The sequence below is a fragment of the Astatotilapia calliptera genome, chromosome 11, assembly GCF_964374335.1.
Source record: "Astatotilapia calliptera chromosome 11, fAstCal68.1, whole genome shotgun sequence".
NCBI lineage: Eukaryota > Metazoa > Chordata > Actinopteri > Cichliformes > Cichlidae > Astatotilapia > Astatotilapia calliptera.
Window position 1 is genome coordinate 28050419 of NC_137432.1, and position 17464 is coordinate 28067882.

At 38.2% G+C, this 17464-nt stretch overlaps 2 protein-coding genes across 5 annotated transcripts; both read left to right on the forward strand.

Moving 5' to 3' along the window:
- The first annotated feature begins 1275 nt into the window (after positions 1-1275).
- On the forward strand, positions 1276-7472 carry mrps15 (mitochondrial ribosomal protein S15). The gene is made up of 8 exons (XM_026184858.2): positions 1276-1585; positions 5692-5760; positions 5864-5939; positions 6053-6101; positions 6208-6292; positions 6408-6466; positions 6840-7031; positions 7281-7472. The coding sequence occupies exons 1-8, from the start codon at positions 1441-1443 to the stop codon at positions 7386-7388; spliced, it is 783 nt and encodes a 260-aa protein (XP_026040643.1). The 5' UTR covers positions 1276-1440; the 3' UTR covers positions 7389-7472.
- A 3003-nt stretch (positions 7473-10475) lies between these two features.
- Positions 10476-17379, forward strand: oscp1b (organic solute carrier partner 1b). Of its 4 annotated transcripts, none has more exons than XR_013912132.1 (11): positions 10476-10707; positions 11065-11106; positions 11743-11897; positions 12261-12428; positions 12927-13007; positions 13116-13219; positions 13633-13761; positions 14873-14942; positions 15038-15200; positions 15288-15351; positions 16307-17379. XR_013912132.1 is itself a non-coding variant. In XM_026184856.2 (11 exons), exons 1-11 carry the CDS (start codon positions 10596-10598, stop codon positions 16424-16426), a joined length of 1125 nt encoding a protein of 374 aa, XP_026040641.2. In that variant the 5' UTR covers positions 10478-10595; the 3' UTR covers positions 16427-17379. The 4 variants fall into 4 exon arrangements, 3 of the variants coding, with proteins under 3 accessions (XP_026040641.2, XP_026040639.2, XP_026040640.2); XM_026184856.2 differs by having other exon boundaries at positions 10478-10707; positions 12321-12428; positions 15038-15177; XM_026184854.2 differs by having other exon boundaries at positions 10479-10707; positions 15038-15177.
- The last annotated feature ends 85 nt before the right edge of the window (positions 17380-17464 follow it).

Genomic DNA, 17464 nt, shown 5'->3' on the forward strand with positions numbered 1-17464 from the left:
TTCTAGCAGTAATTTGTTGCAAAACATATAATTTGTTTGACTTTAGTTTTGTTTAGTTAAATATATGAAAATTGTCAAAGAGAACAGTTTGGCAGGCATAAAATAATATTTTTGCACCAACATGATGATTCTCAAAGAATTACTGGATGAAAACTTGGCATATCAGTGTCAGCTTTAAAAGAAATCAGAAGACACTTGACTAGTGGAGGACAAAAAGAAGAAGGGTCAGGCCTAAAAATTATCTACAGCAGACAACCAGCATCTGAAAGTCATGTTCTTAAGAAATAGGGGAAGGGGGGACTCACAAAGACTGGACATATTTCTCGAGTCTCTCTGGGATATAGGGAGAAAAGGGGAGAAAAGTTATATTACAAAAGTAATGTTAAGTTGAATTATACAAGAACTGGACTGAAAAATCAGTGGAAATTGATCTTGTAAAGCGGTGAATCCAAATGTAAAAATTTCAGGTTCAAAGAATCTTTAATAGGAGGTCAGAATAGAGAAAATGGAAGCTGTGTCCAGGTTCAGAGCTGCATTTCTTGTACGAATTAGTGGCAGAAATGTACCATCAGATTTTGATCCACCACACGACTCTGGAAAGTGTCTAATTAGCAAAGCTTCATTTTTCCAGTATGACAGTGATCCCAAACACACTGGAAAGTGCAATAAAAAGCATACCTGCATAGAAATTAAACACAAAATGGATCATCATGCGTCCTGGATTGATCTCTCCAGAGTCCACATCTCAACATTATTGAATCAGTGTGGGATCATCTTGACAGAGAATGAAAGAAAAGGCAGTCAACATCCAGAGAACATTTGAATATCCTTCTGGAAGCCAGGAAAGTTATTCCTGAAGAATACTTCAAACTACAAGAAAGTTTGCCCAAGAGAGTCCTGGTTATGTTGAAGAATGTGGTCATACCAAATAATTTAGCATTGTACAAACTCTGTTTTTGTCTTATATATTGTATTTCCCCATTTCAATACACCAATTTCCCCTTTTCCCAGCAAAGAAACGGGTAGTATTTTAGGAGGTTTGCACAGCATTGTATGTCAGCAGTTATAAATTGACAGTTTATTACCATCAGTGCTCTTTTTACTGCTTTTTATTTAAAAGTAACAGTAATAATTTTGGGAGGGGGCACTTCTCATTAACTGTGACTGCTTCAATTATTAAACCAAACAATTGTCACTGAAAATAATAATAATAATGAAATGTAACGATGAAAGATTCCAAAAGTCGTTTTACGCTCGTTTTTATCGACGTGCTCTGGGATTGTTATTTTAGCCTAGTACAGCATCTCGCAATCGCTACTCGGCTAGTTTAGTCTAACCAAAATGGCGATCCTCATGTAGGGGTCGAGTGTGATTATTGGACGAATTTTTCAGCAGTTTTAGACAGTTTATTCTCCGTCCTTGTTATCTATACTGTGAGCCATGTTCACAAACATAGGCCTGAGGGCAGTTCTCAAGGTCCAAGCTAGTGTTTTGCGGGAAAGCTCGGCAGCTCTCTGTTGTGCTGCATCAGTCAAACCGTGGACGAACAGGTCGAGTTTACTGTCAGGACCAAACGTGAGAAGTGGTAAGTGTGAGGAAGACAAAACTTTCTTGTGGGTAAATATCAGTCAAAACATGTGTTTCTGTGAGCAGTTCGTAATTTCGCTAGGTCTTCTTGGGAAGTAACTAACACGAACGGCAGGCGGCACTGTTGGCGGAGCTACATGTTACCCTGATAAGCGGAAAGACCGCATACTTGACGTCTGAAACGATTTTCATCATAACGTACTCCAAAGTGTAGTAATCGGCTTTGCACAGCCTCCCTACGCAATTCATTTTTCTATCACACAGTTCTCTCCACACCACCAAGACAGTGTGAAGTTACTGGCAGGTGTTTCGTCAGCTGCTCAGCTACTTGTCATTGAAAACAGTCTTTCACAAAAACCCATATGTTCATATTTCTTTTGTTGAGTCTATGAAAAATGCCAAGTGTGGGATTTCTCATAGATTCTTACAGATTTGTAGAGTTTCAAATGTGTACAACTATGTGTGGCTGATATATTTTTTTTCAGGTAGGAGATGATGCCACACGCAAAACCAAGCAGTGTAAACGCAGGGCAGTTTCACAGTCTGAATTGGCTGTTGTTTTAAGTCCTGCTTCCTTTGTTGCAGATTTGCTCATTTTCCCTTCCAAAAACTTTCTGTGCATACGACAGTCTAAAAATATTAAAGTGCGCAAGGATCTCCTGGTGTGCACCAACCGGGTTACATCTTCATGTGGAGTCTTGATTCTCTTTTCATACTTTTCACACAGTCTCAGCTCCCACACAGATCAATAAATACATGCTGTGTGGAAAACTGGGACATCTGAGTTTTGCTTTTTGGGGGGGTTGATTTGTGTGTAATTTCTAAGTAGACAGGATAGCTTGTCAACTCTCAGATAGAGGGACTTTGAAGAGCCTCTCACAGCTCTTTTCACACACCTCCGTGTGCAAAACTGATGCCTGCTAATCAGAGGGTTGTTGCACACACAGGGTGTGAAACAAACAAAAAGAATATCAGAAATATTTTTGACACGAAGCCTCTAAAAGAGGACTAGGTAACAGTGTAGTGCTTTAGCTACTTGAAACTTTTCTCCCCTAAATGTTTTTGTGGTTATCTCCCCTTCTGCACTTCTTTGCTGCTTAATCTGATGCAATATCTTGCTTTCTTATCATAATATCTGGAGCATCTACAGAAGCTTTTCTTTCATTTTCCCCCTCAAGTCTACTAGAATATGACAGCTTTTTTTTCTTTCTTTTTTTTCTCACTGTTGCAGCCTATGCACTGACAGTCACAGGTTTGCCAGCCCTTCAGTGACAGGCATGAATAAGAGCTGTTTGGCTTGCAGGCCGCTTCTCTCTACAGTGCTATGACTAATACAGCAAATAAATACTTTTTAACCCAAGGTTTGTACGCTGTACACTGCAGTCTATCAGAATTGAAATCACCAGCAGTGTCTCAAGAAAAATGTATGCTACCTTGAAATTTTTTACTTTGGTTTCTGCTGTTGATAACTTTAAAATAAGGTACAGAGAATTTCTATTAAACTATTCTCAACAGCAAAGATTACTGCCAGGTGAAAACTCGGTGAAAAGCTCTTTCCTGATGAGTTTCCTTCAGTGGATTGCAATATTAGTTGCACACGTTGGTGGATTTTTGAAGGAGGGCTGAACTGTCGCATAACATTAGAGAGGAAGTGACATCATTTGCTGTTTTGATATTGAAAACCACTGCTCTTATCGCCATCTGATATGTACATAGTTGCGTTTTAGGGTGAGTGTTTGACAACCGTTTTAGAAAGATTATCTTAGTTTTACTCTACAAGTTTCTCCATCAGTCACGCAAATTAAGCTTCATGAGTCGTTTCATCATCCTGTAGATTTCATTTACGTATTTTTTTTTGTTTTGTTACAATAAATCAATGATTTTCTGACAACTCAGCTTGCAGCAGAAATGTTTTTATTATGTATTATCCCAGAGAGGTGTTTCTCTACAAATAGGATAGTCAAGTTATCCCAGAACTTAGGGGTCTGCTTATGCTACCCTATTACCTGGTGTGTTTTTGAATCATTTCCATTCATGCTTATAGGAAGGAAGATCTTAGAGTATTTCGGGATAATATTTAGAGGGACAATACTCCTCATAATTTAAAATAGCTTATTCACAAATAAATGTTAGAGATTATAAGTAACTTTCAGGCTTTGTTGTTTTTCATACAGCTCTCTTACGCTCTTGCTGTGTCTTTGGGCTTATTTGTCACACTCATATTTCAGATCATCAAACAAACTTCAATAGAAGATGAGAACCCAAGTAAATAGAAAAGGCTTTTTTTTTTTTTTTTAGTGATTTCATTTATTAAGAGAAAAAAAGTTACCCAAACCTACCTCAACCTACCTCAACCTATGTGGAAAATTAATTCATCTAAATCTAAGAACACTGTGTTACCTTTGGCAGTCATTCATTTGCAATAAGTGGCAATGAGTCCTTCACATCATTGTGGAGGAATTTTTGGCTCACTCTTTGTGGAATTCTTTTAGTCACAATGACATGAAAGGTCATGTCAAAGCATTTCTATCAGATTTAAGTCTGGACTTTGAATAAACCACTCCAAAACTGTCATTGTATTTTTAATTTTCTGTTGTTTGCTTTGTTTTGGGGGTTTTTTTTGTTTTGTTTTTTGTCTTTTCTGTTGTTGTTTTAAAGCCATTCAGAGGACCTGCTGGCTTGTTTTTGATCATTGTCCTGTTGCATAAGCCAAGTGCGCTTGAGCTTCAGGGTACAAAATGATTGCTGGACATTCTCTTACGGGATTTTCTGGTAGAGCGCAGAATTCATAGTTCCGTCGATTACAGTAAATCATTCACCTCGAGAAGGAGCAACAGGAATCACACTTGACTATTTTTATTATGTGCTTATGATGCTGACCCCAAAGGTTTTTGAGCGATCAGCAAGATTAGCAGCAGTGGTTTCTGCCCCGGAACTTCCCCATAGATGCGAGTGTTTTGAGTGTCTTCCAAAGACCAAGGAACTGATCGTGGACTTCAGGAAGACATTGTGGAGGACTATAAATACCTTGGAGTACACATTGACAATAAACTGGACTGGGCTAAAAACACCACAGCACTTTACAGGAAGGGCCAGAGTCGTCTCTATTTTTTGAGGCGACTGAGGTCCTTCAACATCTGCCAGAAAATGCTGAGGATTTTCTATGAGTCTGTTGTGGCCAGTGCGATCCTCTATGCTGTTGCATGCTGGGGGAGCAGGCTGAGGGTCGCAGATGCCAACAGACTTAATAAACTAATCCGTAAGGCCAGCAGTGTTGTGGGGATGGAGCTGGACTCCCTCAAGGTGGTGTCGGAGAGGCGGATGCTGTCCAAGATAAAGACAATGTTGGATAACACCTCCCACCCACTCCATGACATGCTGGTCAGTCACAGGAGCTCGTTCAGTGAGAGACTGAGATTACCGAAAAGCACCACTGAACGACACAGGAAATCATTCCTGCCTGTGGCCATCTCCCTGTACAACGCATCCACTTAACACACTGTTTGCTGCTACAACTACACATGTTTCTTTTCCAAATATTTATTTATAAGTGACTTATGTATGTATGTATGTATGTATGTATGTATGTATGTATGTATATATATGTATATATTGTACTATTCTTAGTTAGTGTATTGTCTGTCTTGTCTTAATGTTGGTTTAAAATGGAGCACTGTAACAAAAAATAATTTCCCCCAGGGATCAATAAAGTATTCTGATTCTGATTCTGATTTTGGAATCATGAATACTGACCTCAGCTGAGGAAATTGAGGCCTTTTTTAATAAAATAAATCATTAGCAAAGCAACGATTCCCTTGTTCCCTTCTACTTTCAAAATGAGTTTAATCTCCTAAGCAGTGGCTCTGTAGTGTAGTGTTTTACACATTTGCCAGACAAGTGAACAATCCCCAATTCGATCCCTTGAGGGAGAATTAGATCCCTGGAGGGAGGCACAAATCCTTTCGGGGTTACATCATGAGAGAATCCGGCCAAACCAAACACGTGGAGCTACCTGCTGTGGTGATCTCTTGTGAATAACAACTGAAAGTAACATTTTGAATCTACTAAACGTGAATGTTTGCAGTGATGCATCTGATTTCTCAGTTGCAGGAAGCTTTGCTGTTCCACAGCCAGTGAGACACTATGCCCGGGCTGCAAAGAAGAAGAAGACAGGTATTTAAGAGGAACTCTCATCACCATAGTGTGCGCATGTGATTATTTATAAATGTGTACATAAGTTAAAGAAAGAAAAATCCAAAAAGTATTTTTCCTCCAGGACCTGAGAGCCAACTCAACGATCTTCCTCCAACAATGCTGAAGATGGATTATGCAGCTGTTCCCCTTGCTCAAACGTAAACATATACAAAATGATTAAAATTCAGACTTTCTATTAATTATTTTATAAAAGTGGACGCACATAGTGATTGGTCTACTCTTCTAACACTATTGTATTTTCTGCTAACAGAACTGATGATCTTGTCAAAAGGCTTCTTTCACTGGAGTTGGCTAGTCATGTAAGTTTGTCTTTTTTATGTACATTGTTTGGCCCTCTTGTGGGAAAGCAGAGGCATAAACAAGTAGTTCAGCGTTAATAACTAATAATAATAATCTCATCTTCAGAAAGAAAAGCTACAGCTAAAACAAGAACAGCTAATTGCAAAGGTCCAGAGAGATGAGAGTGACCGAAGCTCAGAGGAAGTACAAGGTGAGGTGCTATATTTTTCATTATGTTGCACATAGTTTCTTCACTGAAAAAAACACGGGATACAACTTTTATTTATTATGCGATGTTGAAATTCTCCTGTTCTTTCTCTCCTCAGTGGCTATATTGACTGCTAGAATCCGAAACTACCAGGAACATTTGCAAAAACATCATAAGGTGAGAATAAAATGCATTTAAATTAATCAGCAGGTTGACAGATTAAAATGACGTAACACATGTAGAGCACTTGACTCTCACCACTGGAAGTTTCATGTATGAATACGTCTCTCCACATTTCCTCTCTGCTTTTGTGAGGCCTGCATGTGCTACAGGATATCCTGTGTACTCCCCCACATTAAATAAAAAGATGCGTAGCATGGCCAAGGTCGGAAGTTTCCGTGTTACATCATAGCCTAAACAATTTTATTAAAATTAACAACTGTTTTTATGTGGCATGACGAAGCAGCTGTTCCTCAGTAGGTGTCCTGATTTCTAGCGCATGTTGCTCTGTTTGTATTTACTTTCGATATTCTGTGTTGTTTGATGCTAGGATAAAGCAAACAAGAGGCGAATGCTTATGGCCATTGACCGAAGGAAAAAGATTTTGAAACACCTTCGGTTGATTCGCTACGATGCCTTTGAGAAAGTGTGTGAGCAGCTGGGCATCACATACACCTTCCCCCCAGAGTACTACAGACGGGCCACCCGTCGCTGGATGGCCAAGAAAGAATTCTGCATTAAGGTAGCAAATAAATGAAGCTGTTATTTATTAAGTCTACATCATCTCTGCACATTAATGTATACTCATATCTGTTGGGAAAAACTTAAAACTTTCCATTACACACAAGTGTAATGGAAGTGTAGCATATAGAGCATCTAGGGCATTACTCAAGCCTTCTGGAAACTCTTCTCTATACATTAAAGGTGTTATTTTATGCCCCCCACTAACACTTGGTCATATGTGTTTGTGTGTCTGTGTGTGTCATCTCAGGTCTTCAAAGCAGTGCAAAAGCAAAAAGCAGAGCAGAGGCTGAAGATAAAGCAGAGTTCAGGCTCCACAGACACGGAGTCAGCAAAGACAAATGCAGCTGAGATCTAATGAGACAAAAGCCACAATCTGTACACCTTCAGATGTAGTGATGTATCATGTAGATAAATAAATGGTTTTCCCATGCTGCCGTCACACGATTTTACTTTCTATTGTTGTCATTCTGATACCAGAACTGTCTGGAGATGTCAAAGATTAATAAGAATAAAATATCTGAGAAAGCTGGATTGGAATAATCCTCCAAATTGTAATTGAACTAAAGCATGACTTCTAGATGTATTAATTTAAGATCTCATTTTAGAAAACCAGGAAGCCAGAAACTCAAGTATAGTATTAATATGCTAATTAGAAATAAACCTACACTGCAAATTCTCCATTTTATCTGAGAGGATACTCTGTGTTAAACCACCATGGCAAAAAACTAGCGCTAAAATATTATCACTAGATCGACTCTGTGCGTTATTATGGCTTCATATCAGCACCGGTGTGTGTTTTGTTTTTGTTTTTATGTTTTGTTAATCAGCTGTCAGTGGCAGTTCACCTCATTTGTACCAAGTTGAGGCATATCAGATAAGGACTTCTTCCTGGAAGAGTACTGTTGAAGCAGTATTCAGGCTTTGTGGAAACATGAGATTGACTTAATCCAACTATGTTTAGGGTCATAAAATGCTTGTTGGTAGAATGCAGTATCATTTATCTTTTTGAGTGTTGTTTAAATGTACAGTAAGTTAATTCAAGTTAGAGAGAAATTGTTAAAAAAATCTAATTAAGAATTCCTGACATTCCTGGCATAGTGTTATATTGGTAAAAATTGGTGAGGTTGCTAAAGCATCGGATTTAAATGTACAACATCACGAGGCAAGGTTAATTTAATTCTCATATAGGGTATAACAAGACCGACATTTTCATTAAAAGCTATTTTTACATTATACATTAATATGAAAAGAAGGCTTTAGTTTCGTATAGTTTTGTGCTTATTCAAATCCTGAGTAAATCCATCCCTTCTTTTGCATACTGCACTAGTGATATAGTGTTCTAATAGATTAAAACCTCAAGACAAGAACGTGTTGCATTTGTGGGTGTCATATGAAAGTGTGACCTTAACAATTCTAACTGCATGGCTTCCCTGAAGTCTACTGATCTGTCATGAGATCAGAAAAACTTTAAACTCTCAGTCACATACATGTGCTTGTGACCTTGTGATTTGAGGTTGTACACTTTATCAGACTAAAAAAAAAGAAGCAATTCCTGTTAATGGACTGATTTTTTGCCAGTGAATCGCCACAGATCTTTGTCGTCCCCAGAAAGTGCAGGCTGTTGCCAAACCAGCGTTTCACAGCTCAAGCTCGTCACAATTTCCTGTGTGGTGTGCAACTTGTCATTTTGAGCAGGTGGAGCTCATACTCTCACACTCTTCTGGTAAGTGACACCATTTTTTCCTTTCGCAGCAGATAAACTTAAAAGTTAAATATTCTTAAATTAAACATAAAAATTATATTTGCAATTCGTGCGCATGTTATAGTTAAAAGTTGGCCTTTCCGTTATGGCTGCCTTGATACAAGATAACATGGGCTTTCATTTGTTCTTTGGGTTAAAAACCACATACATGACTCTCTTTCATACGATATTGTGAAAATAGTCCATGTTACACTAACGTATTCCTGCAACAATGTTTTATTTAGAAATATATATTTTACAGGGAAAGTCCAAAAAGTATTTTTTAAATCATAATTTGATTTACCTCAAATGACAGAGTAAACTGTTGCATGCTGTGTTGAGGAGGGTTTTCTGTAAATATGTGATGTTAATTAGTGTGCAAATATCTAATGCTCTCTAATATGTTTTTGACTAGGTACTTAAACCACAGAGCAAATAAACAGACCAAGTAATCCAAATGTCAAACCCAGTGGTCACCCATCAACCAGGTGCTGGCGGCTATGGGACTAATGTTCAAACAGGAGAGTGGAGCACAGGCTTGTGTGCCTGCTGCAGTGACTGTTTGGTCTGTAAGTACAAGGCACATCATTTGTGCATGCACACTTTGTTTTGTTCGTTTTAGACATTCATAAATGTACTCGTGTTGTTTAGGTGCCGTCGGTTGTTTTTGTCCACTGGCACTGAGCTGCTACACAGCAAATAAGTATGGTGAAAACTGCTGTTTGGGTTGCGTGCCTGGAGGCTTAACAGCCATGAGGACTCACATGAGATTAACCTATGGTATTCAGGTATGTTACCCATGCAACTCAATGCAGTTATTATAAAATCCAAACTTCAGAATACCGTACCTTATGCAATTAGTCTTTAGGTTGTAAGTATTGCACGTATGATAGTCTGTTTCAGTCTTGCTTTTATGAAAGACACAGATTTTGCAAACATGGGAAATTTTGTGCGTTTCCCACAATTGAGAAATCTGCAACATTTCTGTAATTTATGCAATCTTTTAACCACAGGGAACAATATGCAACGACGCCTTGATGATCTTCTTCTGTGGACATTGTGAAATGTGCAGGATGGCAAGAGAAATCCGCATCAGGAATGGAGAGATTTCACAGTAACAAGAGTTTTTCATGATGCTCAGCTATTGTGGAAGTAGCTTGTTTACCCATGGAGCTTTCATGCAAACCAAAAAAAGCATTTAATGAAGTATGCATTTATGTGTGTATTAAATCTTTGGCCCTAACTTGCAAGAGCAATTGTGTATTATTGTAAATAAAGTGCATTTTCAACAGGCATCACATTTTTTGAACAACTTTTTGAAATTTGATGGCTCACCTTATATCATTTATTTCTCAACGTAAGAGTTATGCAACTAAAAACGTCCAAGAAAGCTTCTAGAAAAGATTGTTGGGTATTATCGTAAATCAGTTGTGAGCAGCTGAGTAAAAGGTTGATCTTCCTTATGAATTATAATATCGTTATAATTGTCATATAAGTCGAATTGTACTGGTTAGAATGCTTAGACTTGCCATGAAACCACTGGTTTGCATTATATTATATATAATTAAATAATATGTATGACTACATGGTGAAAAATGGTCCATCTATCTCTAATCAGTGAGCTCCTAATTTACAACGCGGTTGTACCTCGTCTAATCCCGCCCCTTTCTTTTACGTATTTACTACATAGGGCTCTGATTGGCTATTTATTTCGTGGCCTGGCAACCAGAAGCGGCTTTACCAAACAGACAGACCACCCACCAGCTAAAACATTCGAGCTAGCTGTTTTGTCTGGAAAGATTCAGCTGTTCAAATTCCATCATGTCTTCAAGGACTCTGCCGCTGCTTTTCATTAATCTCGGCGGGGAAATGTTGTACATCCTAGACCAGCGTCTCCGAGCTCAGAATATCCCTGCTGACAAAGCTAAGAAAGGTAGCTAGTTTAGCAGCTTTCCAGCTAGCAACACAATTGTTATCCTGTTCAGAAAAAATATTAATGTTAGACCGCAGTAAGTGCACATGTATGTTGTTCGTTTACTTGTTTCTGTATTGATGATGTCGGTGTCTCTGTCGAATCAGAAAGTCAAAATAAGACATGTCTTTTCGTAGGAGAGTGTGACTGGAAGCCCTGTAAAACAATTGTGTATTGTTGCCGCTCTGTCAGTTCAAAAGATATCACTGGTTTGTTGTAAAATGATATTAGATGATGTTAAGCATTAACCACCAGCACACGTGGCAGTCTTAAAATCAGCTGTTTACTTACGTACCATTTCCCTTTGGATTGATAAAGTTTCCACAATACCTGGCTGGATAGAGGCGGACAGAAAGAGAGGTATTATTACAAGATGCAATGAGGCGCTGATGCATTAGTAGCTCTTTTGCTCTGCTTTGGCTTAGCCTGAACCCATGCCATGCGTAAATAATGAATGAATAACGGATGAGCTGACAAACAATGTCCTGCTTCATTGGTTGTAACAACCTTTCTTATGTGTGTCTGTATTCCAAAACTCCAGTTTTCAAGCTTCCAAGGTGGCGTTCGCATACATATGCTGGACAAATTACTTCACTTCATGAACCAAAGTGAATTAGTCATATACCTTGAACCCCCAGTAAGTTAGCCACAAAATAATGTTACTTTCCCAAACTTGAGTGATCTAAAATGTAAGCACTTTTTAAGTAAACCCTAAAGGTTTAGTTAAGGTAAGTATTGCTCCTGCAATACTGGTAAAAAAAAAAAAAAAAAGGCAAAACCTCCCCCCACCCTCCAAAAAAACATCTTTGGCTGTAGGATTTCTGATAAATAGGTCTGCTGCTTTGTTAGGGTCTTTGGGTTTCAGCTCTGGGTAAAATCGTTTTCGGCAATGTAGAGTGTAGAGCGCTAATCTGCCTGCTTCTGAGCTAATAGTATGGGAAGGGCATTTGTCTAACCTTAATTAACATTTTGTGCTTTAATTGCTTGTCTGAATAGTTATGAATGACATCATCACCACCATGTTTAACAAAAAGTTCCTGGAGGAGCTTTTTAAGCCACAGGAGCTTTATTCCAAGAAGGCCCTACGGACCGTGTTTGACAGGTTGGCCCACGCATCCATAATGAGACTCAATCAAGCTAGTATGGACAAGGTAAGACATCATGTATTCATATACAGCCTGTGTGTTTTTAATTTACTCTTGTGCTCCCAATATTTTGTTTGCATTTTTAATTACAAGCATTGACTTTCTATCCATGCACCAGTTACATTTCTTCAAAACCACACAGAGATGTTTTTATCACAGCCTTTTCATTATGCATATTGGATCTACATTAGATTTGCCTTCATGCCAATCAATATAAATCAAGTGTATAATGTAACATTTTTGTTGTGTTTAAGCATAAGGCACATTCATTTACATACTATGTCTCCCTCTACTGTTTATCACTCAACAACAGCATGCATTTTTCTGATGCCTAAGACAATGTGTTGATGAATGTGTCCCTGTTCATAGCTCTATGACTTGATGACCATGGCTTTTAAGTATCAGGTGCTTCTCTGTCCACGACCTAAGGACATCCTCCTTGTGTCCTTCAACCACATGGATGCAATCAAAGACTTTGTGAAAGATACTCCCAGCATTCTCAGCCAGGTTGATGAGACTTACCGACAGCTGATAGAGGTACTACATGTGGGACTTTGCTGTCTTCACATTTGTTACAAGAAAATATAGTCAGAAATATTTTATATTGCTTGTGGGGATTTTTTTTTTCCTGCAGTTTGCAGCAAGATGTATATGGTTTTAAAAAAAGTAGCATGCAAAGAAGCTCCCCTTGGTTAACTACATAAAGATAAATGAAGAAGATAAGAAAAGCTCATGGGGGAAAGAAAATCAAGGACATTCTTAATAAGAGTGTAATCACGTGGCATATGAACTGGTTTAACACTCTTATACTGCAGCTGGTGATGTACTGAGAGTCACTACTTCTCCTCAGGCCTTCTCCTCCAAGACAAAACTCACCTCTTGTGTTAGAAATGACCAAGCAAGCTATGAAGGCCCACTTAAGACAAAGAAAGCCATCTAAGCTAGCGATTTCAATTCTGTGTTGCCAGTACCGCCAGCATAAATAAATGTTTTCATCAGTTTAGATTTTTTTTTAATACCAATATGTATTTTTAGATGTATACGCTATTGTCCAGTGGTGAATTCCAGCTGATTAGACAAACTCTTCTTATCTTCTTTCAAGACATGCATATAAGGGTGAGTCATCATTTGTGACTTTTTATTATGAAGATGGTATAACAAATTTTTTCCTGCTTGTTCAGTTAATGTTTACTTTCTCTGTGTTTGTACCTTCTTCTATGGCAGGTATCTATTTTCCTCAAGGACAAAGTGCAGAATTCAAATGGCCGCTTTGTTCTTCCCACCAGTGGTCCTGTGCCCCATGGCACTCAAGTCCCTGGCTTGATAAGGTACCACAGTAAAGAGCTCTTATCCCTCAGACCCAGGCAGTCTGAAGTTTAAAGAATATTGTCAATGAGTAAGACTAAATAAGTGGCTTTGATAATATACTCTTTCTCTTTTCATTGAACTTTAATGTCTGCCGCTTTGTCTTGCATATTGTCTCTTTGCTATCTTACTTGGACACCGTAATCTGATTTTACGTAAGCTTATCTGTAGCTAATTGCATTACAGAGGTCTCGTTCAAGAAGTATTTGACTTCTAATTTTAGATACCGTGCATGTTTAGCTTGGATCAAAATTCTTAAGGATTTGCTGTGTGAAACATTTAAGCAGGAAATAAAGGCTCTTTATCATACTATGTACTAAATGCTTTCCTGTCTCTATTTCTCTCGCGTGCGTGCGTGCGTGTCATTTTTTTGTAGGATGTTCAGCTGTACAGGTGAGGAATTCACCAGGCTGAAGTTCAATAATGGAGGGAACTATACCACTGCACTCCGTGAAGGATCTTTTGACATCTTTGGTGATAGAGTCACAAAACTGGGCACAAACATGTACGATGCTGGAATCTTCCCCTATATAAACATGCCTTGTTGTTTTTATGCAGTTTTCATTTTTTGTGATAGTAAGCCAGGACGAGATGGATTTTAAGCACACAAAAGAGAAATTACCCGATTAACCTTTATAAAGGATAATGAAAGGAACTGCAAAAGCACCCTTGAGGTAGTGTATTGTGTTAAGGATCATTATCTTGTTGTGGACGGCATCTTTATTTTTCTTTTCTTTTTTTTTTCTTTTTACAATCAACTTTTTTCTTTCCTTTTTTTTTTGTTTTTTTTTTTAAACTAATACTGTGTTTAGTTTCCAGAATTTGCTTAAATTAATTAATTCTTCTTTCTACTAGTTGCACTGGCTACCACAAGAGCCTAAAACATATCAAATTCAACCTATCCTGCACAGCTGGAGAGGGGTGCATTTGATTAAAATCACCATCCTTTTATTCTACACATATACCTTTGCTGAATGTAGCTCTAAAAATGTCAGTCTGTAGTACTTGTTTCCACAATGCACAAGGTTTGGTTTAGGTGTTGATTTGCAAACGTCTGATGCTTAGTTTTGTGGTAAGGATACAGGAAATGTTTTCTTCTGATGGTGGTCATGTTTGCACAGCTGTTGCAGCACAACAGAACAGTTCAGCTTCGTGTTAAATCTTCCCGAAGGCCTTTTGCATTCAAACAACAGCTTTTTTTTTTTTTAGTAATCCTACAATTTCTCTCTGAAAGTTCTCTTAGTTTTCCAAACCCCACCCTCTGTTTTTGCTAATAATTGATGTGTTTCAGAATGATAGGCAGCTGCTTCCATTGCTTAAGCTGTGAATTGTTCATTAAAAGCTTAAGCAGTGAGTCACAGCTTTGAAAATTTCATCATCTGGCATTTCCTTGTGAAGTATGTGCACAAAGCCCTAAAAACCAAATTTTGGTCTGACACTAGTCAAAACTTAACAGAGCACAGATGTCTTGGTGTGCATTGTTTCCTTTTTCACTTTAAAATTGTACAAACCATTCTTACAATGTTGAAAGACTGTTTCATTGTCAGTGTTTGAACACCATTGTATGTTGACACGTTTTCTCCCTTTTTAAAAAAAAAAACAAAACCCAAATGTAGGTACAGTGTAAGTCGCCCAGTGGAAACTCACATGTCTGGCACATCTAAAAATTCTGCTCAGCATACAAAGGTGAAAACTGACAATTTCAATAACGCACAAAACGATTATAAATGTAAAGCATACAACTTCACTTTTAAATTTAACACACCGTTGTGTGTCAACAGGTCAGCGCTGCTCCAAACCCTCTGGCCAAAGAGGAACTGAACCTGCTGGCCAGGTTAATGGGAGGGTTAGAAGTTCAGAAACCAGGAAACGCAGACACTGGCTTCCGAATTAGCCTCTTTGCTACTGACGAAGAAGAAGAGTGAGTGTCCATATGTATCAGATGTAATGATTTCATTACTATTCCAAATGTGAAAAATACTTTTTATTTTCTTTGAAACAATCAGAAGTAACACTGTGACTCTGTTACAGAGAGGCATTAATATCAAGACCCGATGAGCTTTCATGTGGAGTCATAAACATCCAAGCAACCAAGGTAAATCTAAATGACCTTAAATCGCAGCCAACTTGTGTAGGAAAGCTGCATATCCAGCATTTTTTGGTGTGTGTGTGTGTGTGTGTGTGTGTGTGTGTGTGTGTGTGTGTGTGTGTGTGTGTGTGTGTGTGTGTGTGTGTGTGTGTGTGTGTGTGTGTGTAATTGGCATATTTATTTACAGAAAAGCAATTTGTCATCAAAGGGTAGACTATAAAATTAAAAATCTCAGTATTGTTGTTCTTTTCAACACTATGAGAACTTTGTTGTTGTTGTCACTGCAGAAACTACACAACTGATTACATACCAGGAAAACTTACAAAATTACACTGGTATTTGTTATGCTTTAGACAATCTGCTTCCCTTTCCCTTCTATCTCTGATGGGGTGCTGCTCTTCTCCCACTTTAACCTCCATATATAAACATCTTGCTTTTCCAGTGAAATGAAACGTATCTGAAAACAGACCTTAGTTCTGAAAAATCTCAATGCATGATCAGGACTCTTCATGGAATTATTTGAATTATAGGACTCATTGTAACAGCCATGAGCACAGCTTTCATAGAGGTTCTAGACTGTTTATTAAAGTAGCATCCGTCAAACAGCAGGTGAAAAAGGATACATTTCAGATCCGAACAAATGCCCTATTGCTCGCCCCTTTGAACCAAGAAGCAAGAGAGGTAAACTTCAAAAAGACTGAATCAAGGCTTCTTATCTCTGACAGGGGGGAGCGGGGGAAATCCAGTCGAACCACTGATGGACTATTTGTTCCTGCCTCTGATAAAACCTTTATTGCACTGAGGGCTAAATGTTACTTATCTCAGTGTTGGGCTTAAGACTGTATAGTAATTGATTCAAGATGTGAGGCTTTGCCAGACCAACCAGATTTACTGTGATGAGGCTCAAATCCCTGTAATGGCCCATCCAACACTCTGATTGGTGCGTTTTATTGTCTTTCAGGACCAGCAAGCCAATGCAGAGTTGGCCAAGATCATGGGTGAATTTACAGAGTCAGGAGATCAGTCTCCCAGTGTCAGCAACAAAGGGGACGACCTTCTGGCCATGATGGACGGTTTGTGACATGGTCACAGTGACAGAAATGGCCAGGGATTGGGAACATTGCGTTGTCAACAGTCCGCACTACTAAAGACCAGTCTGCTTTCCATACCTGCAAATGCACTACAGCAGAATCGCATGCAGCCAGAAAAACTGCTTGCTCAAGTGCTTTTACAAAGCAGGTGTGAGCAGTTTTGTTGTCAGACGATCAGCTGCATATTTGCATTCAAGAACAAAGAATGTGTGGTGAGGCAAGCATTAAGCTGTAATAGTATGTTTGCTGTAAACACAAAGGTATTTCGGTTCAATGTACAGTTGGCTTATTGTATATTAGTTTATTGACCATGTGATAATAGCAAAACAAGTGTTTATACAGTGCAATATCTTGCAGCTTTTATTCTATTCTATGTAATATTCTTTAAATTATTTTAACAGTTGCAATGACCGAACAGTTTGAGTCAATTTTCAGACTGAGTCCACAGTTTGGTGGTTCTTTATTTCTAATTATTCCCCTTTTGAATTGTATCTTAATTTACACCATCCAGAGAAGAAGTTTGTGAATTCTTCTGTTCTAATGAACAAGTGACTACGTGATGAGAGAACTGGAGGAAACCCAAGTGCTCTTTTTCAGTGTGACATGAATTCTTTAGTCTTTATTTGGTAACAAATGTGTTTATCATACTGTTCTACCTTAAAAGAGTCTGAGGAGCAACTTGTAAGACATATTCCATTATCCTGTGATGTGTATGTAAAGTATAGAAATGTGCTTATAGAAATGAGTACATTGTTATAGTATAGCATAATGCAATATGACTGTGTAATATGTAAATATGTTTATTGCGTATACTTGATTTTCTATGTAGGCGAGTCCATATTGCTGCTTTTATTGAATGTGCAGTGTATTGTTTGGGGGGTTTGATTTTGGGGTTGTTTTTGTTTGTTTGTTTTTAAATAAAAAACAAATCTAATCTCTTGAACAGATTATTGTATTAAATGCATCACCAGTTTGGGTTCTGATGCAACAAAGTGTTAATACTGGCATGAACCTTGAAACAGCTTGTT

Excerpts from the sequence above, each read along its gene's own strand:
- oscp1b (XM_026184854.2), top strand. The coding sequence starts at position 10,596 with ATGTCTTCAAGGACTCTGCCGCTGCTTTTCATTAATCTCGGCGGGGAA. Across the intron at positions 13,762-14,872 it reads ACAAAACTGGGCACAAACAT|GTACAGTGTAAGTCGCCCAG; the intron begins GTACGATGCTGG and ends ACCCAAATGTAG. Across the intron at positions 15,352-16,306 it reads TAAACATCCAAGCAACCAAG|GACCAGCAAGCCAATGCAGA; the intron begins GTAAATCTAAAT and ends ATTGTCTTTCAG.
- mrps15 (XM_026184858.2), top strand. The coding sequence starts at position 1,441 with ATGTTCACAAACATAGGCCTGAGGGCAGTTCTCAAGGTCCAAGCTAGT. Across the intron at positions 5,940-6,052 it reads GCTGTTCCCCTTGCTCAAAC|AACTGATGATCTTGTCAAAA; the intron begins GTAAACATATAC and ends TTCTGCTAACAG. Across the intron at positions 6,293-6,407 it reads AAGCTCAGAGGAAGTACAAG|TGGCTATATTGACTGCTAGA; the intron begins GTGAGGTGCTAT and ends TTCTCTCCTCAG.